The 12728-nt window shown below is 39.6% G+C and overlaps 2 protein-coding genes across 2 annotated transcripts; both read left to right on the forward strand.

Annotated features, from left to right (window-relative positions):
* Positions 1–1049: 1049 nt before the first annotated feature.
* On the forward strand, positions 1050–3128 carry chchd4b (coiled-coil-helix-coiled-coil-helix domain containing 4b). The gene is made up of 3 exons (XM_044123361.1): positions 1050–1292; positions 1774–1872; positions 1952–3128. Exons 1-3 carry the CDS (start codon positions 1271–1273, stop codon positions 2278–2280), a joined length of 450 nt encoding a protein of 149 aa, XP_043979296.1. The 5' UTR covers positions 1050–1270; the 3' UTR covers positions 2281–3128.
* A 970-nt stretch (positions 3129–4098) lies between these two features.
* Positions 4099–12131, forward strand: uroc1 (urocanate hydratase 1). The gene is made up of 19 exons (XM_044123362.1): positions 4099–4321; positions 4826–4956; positions 6519–6612; positions 6895–6954; positions 7047–7175; positions 7267–7328; positions 7594–7660; positions 7781–7924; positions 8014–8102; positions 8641–8703; positions 8815–8994; positions 9084–9181; positions 9270–9342; positions 9408–9597; positions 9687–9785; positions 9873–9972; positions 10815–10896; positions 10971–11070; positions 11162–12131. Exons 1-19 carry the CDS (start codon positions 4196–4198, stop codon positions 11300–11302), a joined length of 2028 nt encoding a protein of 675 aa, XP_043979297.1. The 5' UTR covers positions 4099–4195; the 3' UTR covers positions 11303–12131.
* The last annotated feature ends 597 nt before the right edge of the window (positions 12132–12728 follow it).

Here is a 12728-nt window from a genome sequence, read left to right on the forward strand (position 1 = left end):
TGCGGACAGGAGCTGGCCTGTCAAGTGCTGATTCAAATACTGTAAATGTTCCTTTGTGTAACCTTGGGTTGGAGCTGAGGCCTCAGAGCTCACATTGGGCTCCAGCCTCAAGAGGGGTGCTCTGAACACTCATCCACTAAGTGTTGGTTCTTGTTCTTTTAATGTGTGGCTTTCAGGGATCTGCAGTATTAGCTCACACCTCATCTACATTCCTGTTAGCCACATCTGGGGGATTCTTTTGTTTTGAAATTGTTCCCTCTTTTAGCTTTTTTTTCAGACAAACTTAAAATGTTTCTGTACATAGACCACACATTGAATAATGTTGACTCTGTCTTAAGAGTAAGATAAAGTCTTTGAATATGTAAAGAAAAAGATAAAACATTTCAGAACAAATTTGTTTAAAAAACATTCTGAATAAAAGAGACTTTTGTGAAAAAAGTATTTTTCAATAACTTGTCCCGTGTGTAATTAAATTGCAAATTTTTTGTTTGTATGAGTTCAAAACCTTCAGCAGCAGTTGCTGAGACATTTCGATTTTAGATATGCTTTTAAGATATCAATCAATCAAATTTTATTTGTATAGCACATTTCAGCATCAAGGCATTTCTAAGTGCTTTACATCATATCAAACATAAGAACACAATGCAACATAGAATCAATAATCAAAACACAACATTAAGTCCAAGTTATGTCAATATGCTACAAAAATAAAATAATTTTTACTTCATTTGGATGCAGAAGTTGCTAATTAGTTATTTAGGGAGTTAATCCATAGTATGTGATTTAAACACATTTGCATTTATTACTTTTATTACAAATTTATTATGGCAAAATACAGCTTATTTAAGGTCATATTCATTTGTAAAAAAGTTGCAAATTAAATTTTGTCATTGAGTTAGTTGCTTTATTGGCCTGGAAGGTTAAGCTTTACAATATTTATTGTTTGCTCAAAATATAGACGAATATTCTTAAAGCAATGCATATGCAACTTGCACCAATCATTAAATAGCGTGCTTTTTATAATTTTCTGGCGTTTTTGACCTATAGGTGGCAGCAGAGCATTGACGCTACCGGAAACGATAAAAAAGAAGAAGATGATCTCTTCATACTTTAACAAGGATAGTTGTGAAACAGCTTCTTTGCTATGTAGTGAAACGCGTAGATGTTTTTGTATGTGTTTTAATTTTTAAAGTTTGACCATATATTCCGGGAGCTGTTGGCTGCTAAAGTGAATTCAAACGAGGCCTGTAGCTTGTCCCAGCTGGAAGAAATGAGCTCGGTCCGGGAGGAAGGTGAGCATCCTGAGCTAGCCGGCGGCTAACTTTTCTGGAAGGCTGTCACTAAAGTTTATTAGTGTGATTAGAAAATTAACCCTGGGGTTCTTATGCAATATCTAAACAATAATTTATTGTTATATGTGAGACATTTTGAGGCTGTGAAGTCTATTAGGAGCGGACGGAAAACCTGCTGTGATCATCTCAGGGTTTAACCTTGAGCACACACAAGATGCATGTCACAACTAGCGTATAACTAAGATTAAATTAATAAAGGTTGCTTAGCTTCCGTCTGAAACCGGATTTTGATACTAATCCATTAGGATGGAAACATCCCTGTATGTCCCTAACGTGACAGAACATTTAAGAGTTTTTAACTTTGAAAGCTGAAATTTGTTAAACAAGATTGTGATAGATTAAAGCTCTAACCTCTCTATCTGATTTGGTTTTGTGAGGTCTTCTCAAATAGTTTGTCATATATTTTTGCTTTCTGCTGCAGGTAAAGACAAAATCATATTTGTCACCAAAGAGGATCATGAAACACCGAGCAGTGCTGAGCTTGTAGAGGAAGACCCCAACGATCCGTACGAGGAGCAAGGTGAGCCGGTCTCTGGATGAGTGTCTCTGATTTCTGTTATGCAACGTCTCAACCTGGACTTCCACTCTTATCCGTTTAGGTCTGATTCTCCCCAGTGGGGAGATAAACTGGAACTGTCCCTGCCTGGGCGGGATGGCCAGCGGTCCCTGTGGGACTGAATTCAAGGACGCCTTCTCCTGCTTCCACTACAGTAAGGAGGAGGTGAAAGGCTCTGACTGCCTGGAGCAGTTCAGGACCATGCAGGAGTGCTTGCAGCGCTACCCAGAGCTTTACCCAAAGGAGGATGATGCACCATCCAGCCAGGCATCTGAGGAATCTATGTCTGTTGAACCGTCAGACCCAGCAGCTGGCTCTGAGAAAGACTCTGATCCCACACTGCCTAACACAGAGAGCTCAGCAGAGAGCTAATACAGAGCCTTACTATGGAGCTCATAGCTCATTTCACATTCAGGCATCTTGTTAAACATCTGGAAAGAAAAGAAAACATACAAATTTCTCTAATTAATATTTATCAGAATTAAAAGTACTATGATAAAAGGGCTTGTTTTGCTGTAAACAAAAACAAAACGGGTCAAACTCGTATCATACACGCTGATCATGCAGCTGTAGGCCAGCAGCAGCTACTGTCAAGTCAACAATCATTTCTATAGGCAGGTGGTTTCTCTGCAGAACAGAACTCATTTCATGGGATTTATGGAACAGAACTGTTACAGTATCAATTCTGCTACAGATTATCAGAACTCACTAAGGTTTGTGGGTTGCTCTGGTCAAAGATGGGTTAAGCAGGAGCTAATTACTTGACTTTAGTCTGTGATCTTACAGGACCAAGCTCATCTTGTTCACCGGGTGCACATTGTGTATACCTCTGTTTGCCTTTCTGTCTACTCTGATTGATCATAACTTCAGAAATTGTAAAACTGCAGTAACCTGTGTGTTAAACTTTCGGTTGTGCCCTCCTTTTTGCAAATAGGCTTTACAAAATTTCAGAGAAAGCTGAAAGTGTATTTTATTTTCACCGTCCTGTGGCTGAATTCTCAGAGACATGAAGAGTTAATAATACTTGGTCACTTTTCATTGTGAGCTCCTCGGTGTTGTTTCCACTGTTGCCTCTCAGGCTGCACTTATTCTTCTTAATTTATAACCAGACTTGAAGAATTTACCTCATCTGAACCAAACTCAACCTTTTGTGTGCAGCAAAAGAACGATTGCAGTGAAAATTGCTTACAGTTTTGTAATAAAAAAGCATTGTAACTTTTCATTGTGTTGCACTTTATTTTTTTAAAATATTAATGCAACCAACCAAGTAAAACTGACTTGGAACTTTCCTGACCATCAAAAACTAATGTTTTTACTTGGACCTGGAATACTCCAGAATATTACCAACTATCAAGCACGGTGGTGGCAGCATCATGCTGTGGACCTATTTTACTGCATGTGGTAATGTTGCAATGCATAAAGTGTTTTTAAAAAAAAGATGGAACAGCACAAACGAGCAGGTCAGCATTCAGGTCAGAACCCAAGCCCGCTGAGTTGTGTTAATTTTGGTAATATGGCTCACTGTCCAGGGCAGCATTAAATGTGGGGTATCACAAGGGCCCCAACGAAGTATTTTTTTATTGCTTAACTGCATATTCAGTCAATCTGGAGGGACATCTGAGTTGCAGCTTTCAGCTTGGTGCAAACTTTAAGGTTTCTTGCTCATCTTTTAGATTTTGAATCAAGTCTAATTTAAAATCTAAAATACTGAATATGACCAGACTGCTTCTGTATGATTACATGCTTGAGCTTTCATATAAAAAAGTTGTGATTATGATGGCTAATGTTTTCCACTTTCATTATAAACAGAATTTAAGACATTCAATATTTAATAATGCCTATTTAATCAAAGCACCGAAATAGTGAATGAGCATTTCAAGCATTTCAGTTTTGGAGAATTCATTATTTCTCAGAAATTGTGAACAATCAGAGTCCAAATGATTTGGATCAGATTTTGTCACTCACTGAATCACACTTTGTTATAAAACAGAGGTTGGTCTCCATGTTTGTCTGCTCGGTCTGTGCTACTTCAGCCTCTTTCAGCGATCAATAATTATCAAACATCCCTGTGGAGTTAGTGTGTTTTCATTGGTGAACCCTTCCAGATCAAAGGTAACGTAAAAACCAATGGGACGGAAAGGGAAGAGGGACTGACCCCAATAAATACACAGATCCTCTCTACACAGATGCTTGTTTGTTGCATCAGTCGTAGTTACCATCGGTGTGTGGCCTGAACTTTGCCTCCTTGGTTTCTGCTGCAAACGTATAACAGAGAAAAGTCTCCAGGATGTCGGATTTAAAGGAGCTTTGCAGCGGTCTACCCCTGGATCCTTTGCCACCAAACCGAGGAAGAGATCCAAATGTGCCACACGCTCCGGTCCGGACTCCTGACCTCACAGCTGAGGAGAAACGAGTGAGTAACTCCTGACATCTGTTCTTTCATGGAAGTATTTTATTGGAAGATGTTCTAGCTGTAGTTATTATTGCATGCATTTCAGCTTTGATTCTATTACCATTACCTTTTAAATACGCACTGTAAACTGAAACCTGCATAACATCCATTAAAAAGTAAAAACCAACTACATCTCTGCCTGTTAATAATGCATGAATGATAACACTGTTAAAAGATCAAAATTTACCATGGAAATGATTGAGCTGAGAGCAGTAATCAGAGCCTCATCTGCACTCTATTTTTTCTTGCATCACTCTCTGTTGGTCCAACCTCTAAATTGATTATTTTCAGAGGTCCTAAAATGATTGCCCAAGCTCAGAAAAAACACCTCAGTCAATAATTAAAAGAGGGAAGCAGGGAAAGCTTACGTCTGACATGAAAACTTGAGAAAAAAGGAATGACAGGTTTGTGAGACAAGTCTCTGCTTTCACTAACTCACAGTGAATTGTCTTTATCCTTCTACAGCTGGCACTGAGAAATGCTCTGCGCTACTTCCCACCATCCCACCATTCAACTCTTGCATCTGAATTTGCTCAAGAGCTCCGGCAGTACGGACATATCTACATGTACCGCTTCTGCCCGGCGGTGCGGATGAGGTATGGGGCCCCCAATGAAGACCTGGCTAAGATTTTCCAGGGATCAAAATTAGACAGTAGTGTTTCACAGGATTAAATAACTTGAAATTCCCTTTACTTCATACAATCATCTAAATTTAAATAAAAATACGATGAAAAAAATTAAAGCCATATATTTAGGTTTTATAACTAATGTAACATAAATGCTATGTTTGAATTAAGTCATTATACAACAGTGCCTTATAAAAGTATTTATACTTTTCAAACATTTCCAAATTCTCTTATGTTATGTTATAACCACAAACTTCCTTGTATTTCATCAGAATTTTACGTAATAGACCAACACAGAGTAGTGCGTAATTGTAAAATAAAAGACAAAATACACATTTTATTTGCAAATGGACATCTGAAAGATGTGTTCACCCTAGTTACACTGATACCCTTAAATAGAATCACACGCAGCAGTTTTCATTTATAAGTTGCCTAACTAGTAAATGGAGTCATTGTGTATTTATTTTAATCTCAGAGGCTTTAACAGAGTAGCACAAGTACAGCAGCTACTCTGTTAAAGGCTGTGAGGTTTGCTAGAGAACATTAACAAGAGGTTACAAAATGATAGCCCTAGATATGAGCTTTCCAACGAGAACTGTTCAATTCATAATCATAACATGTAAAATTTGACATAGAAGGACATCTAAAGAGAGGATTAATCAGTGAGCAACAGAGACTCTGTGGTAACTCTGGCGAAGCTACAGCGGTACATGGGTGAAAAACACTGTTAAACTGACAACTATTACTCATTCACTCCAAAAATCTGGCCTTTAAGCAAGGGGGAAAAAATGAAAAACATCAGAAAAAAAGAATTTGGGAAAATATTTAAGTATGAAATAAAGCAAAAATTTGGAAGAACCAAAAGGGGCTTTTTTTGGTCTGCATGCAAGCTTGCATGTATGCAGGAAAATGAACAATACACGTCAACCTGAGATGAAACATAGTAGTGGCAGCATTATACTTTTAGCATATTTTCTTGTGCAGGGGCAGGGAAGTTTTTTAGAAATACATGGTGATAATTTCAAGATAATCCCAGAAGAAAACTTGTTAGAGGCAGTAAAAGACACCAGACTGGGTTGGAGGTTCATCTTCCGGTGACAATAAGCGAACAACCAGAGCTTCAGAATGGTTTGGATCAAAACATATTCACCTTTTTGATCAAAATCTATTTGAGAATCGATAGCTTACATACTTTTAAGATTTTTATAGATACAAATTTTGAAAGAAAGTGTCAATTTTCTTGATCTTCCACAATTTTTTATGGCTTTTTGTGGATCAATCACAAAAAATTGTAATGAAAGGAAGGAAGTTGTAACATGACAAAATGTGAAAAAGGTTTCGTTTGGATTTTTTTAATATCAGCTTTCAATCATATCTTCAAAAATTTAATAATTTTTTTTTTTTTTTACCAATTTATGCTTGATGCTAATAAAAAATCTAAGTTACTAACCAGCATTGTATCCAAATACTGTTGAGCCTGAAGGTAATTTCCTGCACCGCTGCTACGATGTGAATCCCTGTCTCTTCTGCAGAGCCTATCCAATTGATCAGTATCCATGCCGCACACGACAAGCAGCAGCCATGATGCTAATGATCATGAACAACCTGGACCCAGCTGTTGCTCAGGTGAACATTTTGTGCTCTGCTTGACTAACCATATCTAATTTAACCATATCATGAACAGGGGCGTCCAAGTTCAGGCCTCAAAAGCAACTATCCTGCAATGCTTGGGTGCAAACCTACTCCAATATCACTGAGTAAATGAACGGTTGGTAACCGGTCGTCTACAGAGGAGGAAGTTCAGTCACGTGGCAGGTGTTGGAGCAGGGATGCCTCTAAACGTTGCAGGATAGTAGTAGGACTTGGGCAGTCCTGGCATGAAGGAAACCAACTTTCCTCCTCCTGTAGTTTCCCCAGGAGCTCGTCACATATGGAGGGAACGGGCAGGTGTTTAGTAACTGGGCCCAGGTGAGTCCTGAGCAAACCCAAAATATAATTAATCTCTTATATGATATGCTGACTTAAACAGCTGAATAGTAACTGTTTGCATCTGAGTCCAGTTTCGCCTTGTGATGCGCTACCTGAGTGAGATGACTGAGGAGCAAACTCTGGTCATGTACAGCGGTCACCCCATGGGCTTGTTCCCCAGCCTGCCTTCCTCTCCTCGGGCCATCATCACTAACGGCATGGTACCGGCAGAACACACACCACGTGTTAACAACAGACACAAACAACAAACTCACATCTGGTTCTCTGTGTTTGTTCTGTTCGTTTTCTCAGGTTATTCCAAATTATTCCTCCAGAGAACAATATGAGAGGATGTTCGCTCTTGGTGTGTCAATGTAAGTCTTTTCTAAGCTGCTGGACTGATTGTGATGGAAAACAAGAAAAAGAAGACAGTCAGAAGTTTGCATACACTCACCATGGGCTTGAATGTCATATTCATGTTGGGCCTTCAATAATGCATTTTATCTGCTCATCTTTAACAGCCTAAAATCAATTTGGCATTCTTGCAAATTATTGTTTATAAACTTCTGACCAGCACTGTATTTATACTGTGTTACGACTACATGGTGTAATTTGTGTCCTGTTGTTGTTTGCATACAGGTATGGCCAAATGACAGCAGGCAGTTACTGCTACATTGGACCCCAAGGAATCGTTCATGGCACAATGGTTTGTAAAAAAAAAAAAAAAAAAAAAAATCCATATCATGACATACTGCACCATATTGTTGTAGCACACAATGAACTGAAGGTTTGTTTTTAAAAAAAAAAAAATATTTTCTTTGTGCAGCTGACTGTGCTAAACGCAGGTCGGAGGTACCTGGGCACCGATGACTTGAGGGGCCGCGTCTTCGTGACGTCAGGCCTCGGGGGAATGAGCGGCGCCCAGGCCAAAGCGGCTGTCATCGCAGGCTGTGTCGGAGTGATTGCCGAGGTCGGTTGGTTTCCAGTGGTTCCTCTGTCTCATTGAAAGTCACTTTTGAGAGCCAGAATAAATGAAAAATGTTTGTCATTCCTGTGTAGGTGGATGAAGCTCCACTGAGGAAGAGACATGAGCAGGGTTGGGTCATGGAGGTGACCAGTAGCTTGGAGCAATGCATCAAACGCATCCGGTAACACAGAACAACACATCGTCATAATTCATTTCCTACAAATAATATCTTTGTTGGATGGTTAAAATGCTATCCATAATAACGGTACCTGTTAGCACTGTTGCTTTGCAGCAAGAAGGTCTTGAGTTTAAATCCTAGCTCGGGTCTTTCTCTATGAATTTTGCTTGCATTAAATTTCTTAAGGACAGCAAAATCATTGTTAAAGAGACGTCTGTGAGTAACACAACCCACAAGTTGTACCCACAAGTTAGTTGTACCAGTTCTAAGGAATGGGCCAGAAACACATTGAATCCTGTGAAATGTTTGTGACGGGACACATAAATGCTGATTCAGGTCATAGAGTTGAAAAGGCAAGCCAAGAAAATACAATAGTACATAGATATTTGTATACATCTTCAGATATGCACTGAAAACAAAACAAAAAAGTAAATCTATCTTGCAAATCCAACTGCAATCAAGTTTGAAGAATATGTATTTTGAAAACTGATCAATTTCCCTGTGAAAGGATCTTTAATATTTCTCTGTTGTTGTCTCTCAGAGAAGCGAGGAACTCCAGGACGCCCCTCAGTTTGGGATACCATGGGAATGTCGTAGACTTGTGGTGAGTGAGCTGTGAAAACCTCCACCAGACATGGTCAGGGTCTGTGTTAAAAATGAAACACTTTAGCTCAGTTGTTGCTGAAATTGGTCCACTTTTTCTGTTTGTAATCAGGGAGCAACTGCTGCTGGAGTTTGAGAGGACAGGGGAACTCCTGGTAGATCTGGGTTCAGACCAGACGTCGCTGCACAACCCCTACAACGGGGGCTACTACCCCGTCCAACTCAGCTTCCGCCAGGCCAACCAGCTCATGTCCACAGATCCTGGACGCTTCCAGAGCATCGTCCAAGAGAGGTTCAGTTCAATCAATCTCAGAGCTGTACCGTGTGCAGAATTTCATTGCTGATATTGTTTTTACTACCACTTCACCAATGCAATTACAGTCTCAGAAGACACATAAAGGCCATCAACAAGTTATCAGATGCAGGTATGTTCTTCTGGGATTACGGCAATGCATTCCTGCTGGAGGCCCAAAGAGCAGGTGAGTTATTTATAAAACATGACACAAAGAGTATGAGACTCAGGGAAGATTTGAGCAGTAAACAGGAACATGCTTTTGGCTTTAATAGGTGCAGAGGTCAGCAAAGTTGGTGGAGGAGCAACCGAGTTCCGGTATCCGTCGTATGTCCAACATATTATGGGGTGAGTATATATCCAGGGATTTGTTGGTCCAGTTAGTACAGCTTAGTAATAGATTCTTGCTGCAGGGACATTTTCTCTTTGGGGTTTGGGCCGTTTCGCTGGGTTTGCACATCTGGTGATCCACAAGACCTGGCCGTAACCGACGACATCACCGCTAAGGTGCTGGAGGAAATCGCTGCCAACGTGTCGGAACATGTAAGGCAGCAGTACAGAGACAACATCCGCTGGATCAGGGAGGCTGGAAAGCACAAAATGGTCAGCTAAAGAAGAACTCTAACTATGAAATTATGTGGCAACAAAAAAATAAAAAGATTATTTTTTAACCTGTGTTGTTTCTTGTTCAGGTTGTTGGATCTCAAGCTAGGATTTTGTACTCGGACCAGAAGGGAAGAGTGTGCATTGCTTTAGCCATAAACCAGGCTGTTGCTGACGGAAGAGTCTCAGTAAGAAGATGAACTCAGCTGAAGTCTTAATAATTATGAATTGACAAGTGAATCTCAGTGTTGTTGTTTTCTGTTCTGTTTCTTCAGGCTCCGGTGGTCATCAGCAGAGACCACCATGATGTCAGCGGCACAGACAGCCCCTTCAGAGAGACCTCCAACGTGTACGACGGCTCTGCGTTCTGTGCAGGTGTGTGTTTTATACACAGCTAAGATGATGAATATGCCTTCAGATGGAAATTTGAGATTTTTGCTGCTTGTACTTTCTGATGCTTCAGCAACTTGCAGAAGTATTCACACCCCTTGAAAATCATGCAGTGTTTCACCTTCACCACAAAGTAATGTGCTATTTAATGTTGATCTATCACATAAAATCCCAGTATAATTCAATGACTTTAGCGGTTATGACATGACAAAATGTGAATAAGTGCAATTAATGTATGCTCTGCAAAAGGAAATAGTTAAATAGTTTGTCGATTATGTGCAGGTAGTTACAACTTCAGGTTTACAAAGCTGATCACTCATGAATTTACTTTTTGAAACTATTTCAGGTTTTCAGCTGTCAAACAGTAACACAACTTTGGTTATGTTAATGAGTAAATATGCTAAGTTTACTTATGACAAACAGACCTCTTTTGTAGAAGAAACTGTGAAGATTTAAAAAAAAAAAACCTGAGGTTGTTTGCAGCAAAATCTGGTTTGGGTTTGGTTGTCTTCCAAAACCCAAAAGTTCTACCTCCAGAAAACCAGAGTATACAAATAACATCAGGGGTGAATAGCAATTTTGACCCAATAATTTTTTTGGCTTTTGATTAATCATTTCATCGATGGGTGCAAAGTGAAATACGGTAATTATGCACTGAAACGAAAAGCTGTTTATCTTTCTTTTTATTTTTACTCAGTTTAACAGCATTTGGAAAATCCTTTTTAAATTATAACAGTTTTGTATTATTGTCAATAACTTTCAACTGTAGACATGCAATAGAAGAATAAAAGAGACATTTTAGTTTTTACGGTGCTTCCTTTCTTCAGATATGGCCGTCCAGAACTTTGTTGGCGATGCCTTCAGAGGTGCCACTTGGGTCGCTCTGCATAATGGCGGCGGTGTTGGCTGGTGAGGGCAGTAAACAGTAATCTGGCTGTGTCGATGTGAATCACTGTGTTTTCATGTCCGTCCCTCGCCCTCAGGGGAGAGGTAATAAACGGAGGATTCGGTTTGCTGCTGGACGGCTCCGACGAGGCGGCAAAGCGCGCCAGGTTGATGCTCAACTGGGACGTTTCCAACGGGGTGAGGCTGCAGGTGGAGCAGCAGCTTGATGCATCGGCGTGGAGTCGTTGCTCTGGTCGGCTGCATTCCTGTGTGGTTCTGCTCGTTGCAGGTGGCTCGTCGCTGCTGGTCTGGAAACACAAACGCCTATGAGACGATCCAGCGCACCATGGAGGAGAACAGGCAGCTCCGCGTCACCATGCCATTCCCAGTGCAGGATGAACATGTGCTGGACCGAGCCCTGCAGGGATGACTGGTGATGATTTTACCTAGTTAGACACAGAGAGCAGAGGAAGGCAGTAGCTATATTTACCACAATGTATTTATCAAAATGAGGCCTGGCCTCACTCAGTGGTATGAATTATACAGATTAAGAAGAATCACCCAGTGTTCATGTCATGATTTGGAAATGTGTGTGTTATAATAATGTCTGTTTTTTTAAAAGGTTTTAGTGGCTCTTGTGGCCTTTATTTGATAGTTAATTGACAGGAAAGTGGGTAATGAAAGAAGGGGGAAGACATGCAGCAAGGGTCACCAGGCTGGGAATCAAACCCTCGACTGGCTGCGTCGAGGACCAAGGTCTCCTTATGTGGGCTGTGCTTAACCCCTGCACCACCACAGCACATCCCAATAATGTCTGTTTTAAAGAATGAGATAGAACTACAAGAAGTGGCAAACCTGCACTGATCGTTTGGTTTCCAACTTTTGATGGATGGACCATCAATACAATACATATTGATACTAATATATGTAATTAGGATGGTCCATGTAGAGGGGATGGATAGATAAAGTCACCCACAAAATAAACTGGACATCTTTTAGGAAAGGCCAATATATAGAGGGAAGGTTCAATGCAGTTGAACACTTTTGTCATGTTTGAGCTCTTTTTTCTATTTTTGTGCTGCAAATTAATAAATAAAATGTTTATTTTAATATTAAAGATTTAAATGGCTTTGTGTCTCATAGTGTCGTAATCTAAATGTCATTTACTTGTGGTGAACCGTGAATAAAACAAGATGTTTTTCCCCCGTCTAAGTAAAAACAGCCTTGTACCAATAAAAAGTTTATGAGTAAGTAAGAAAGTATTGGCTTTTTCTATTGAAAAAGTATTTTGGCAGGAAACCAAACAGAGACATGGAAGACGCAGTTACACAGAGCAACACCTGATATTCATGTCTCAACAGGATGGAAATGAGAAACTAAAGGCTAAAAATGTTAATGTTTCTCTTTAACTCAGACATCTCCAACAATAATTATATGGGAAGATAAATTATTATAAAGTAACTGAACTAGATTCTCAAACAATTTTTCAAGGATAAATTTGACCACTTTTCCCCCACTCTATTGAGATGACTTTAAACTCAATATATCTGAAGCACATTATCCTATCTGGATTAGTAATTGCTGATATCTGCTACAGCGTTCTTAATGGAAAAACTTTCATTCCAGATATCTAAAATCCCAGTAAGACATTTTCAACTAGACGTTTGACATGAAAAACAGTTCCAAATATTTGTAAGTTTTCATCCAGGATGGGCAATATTTACAGTATGACTTGTTTGAAGATAGTTTCAGGCAATAGTACAGTTACAATCAAAATAAAAATCCAGGACAAAGATATTTAAATATTCCTTAAGCCTCTGTACATTAAATGCCATATTAACTTAAAACAGGAGCAA

Source organism: Gambusia affinis, linkage group LG07 (genome assembly GCF_019740435.1).
Source record: "Gambusia affinis linkage group LG07, SWU_Gaff_1.0, whole genome shotgun sequence".
Taxonomy (NCBI): domain Eukaryota; kingdom Metazoa; phylum Chordata; class Actinopteri; order Cyprinodontiformes; family Poeciliidae; genus Gambusia; species Gambusia affinis.

Excerpts from the sequence above, each read along its gene's own strand:
- chchd4b (XM_044123361.1), top strand. The coding sequence starts at position 1,271 with ATGAGCTCGGTCCGGGAGGAAG. Across the intron at positions 1,293-1,773 it reads GAGCTCGGTCCGGGAGGAAG|GTAAAGACAAAATCATATTT; the intron begins GTGAGCATCCTG and ends TTTCTGCTGCAG. Across the intron at positions 1,873-1,951 it reads CGATCCGTACGAGGAGCAAG|GTCTGATTCTCCCCAGTGGG; the intron begins GTGAGCCGGTCT and ends TTATCCGTTTAG.
- uroc1 (XM_044123362.1), top strand. The coding sequence starts at position 4,196 with ATGTCGGATTTAAAGGAGCTTTGCAGCGGTCTACCCCTGGATCCTTTG. Across the intron at positions 6,613-6,894 it reads TGGACCCAGCTGTTGCTCAG|TTTCCCCAGGAGCTCGTCAC; the intron begins GTGAACATTTTG and ends CTCCTCCTGTAG. Across the intron at positions 9,182-9,269 it reads GCTGGAGGCCCAAAGAGCAG|GTGCAGAGGTCAGCAAAGTT; the intron begins GTGAGTTATTTA and ends TGGCTTTAATAG.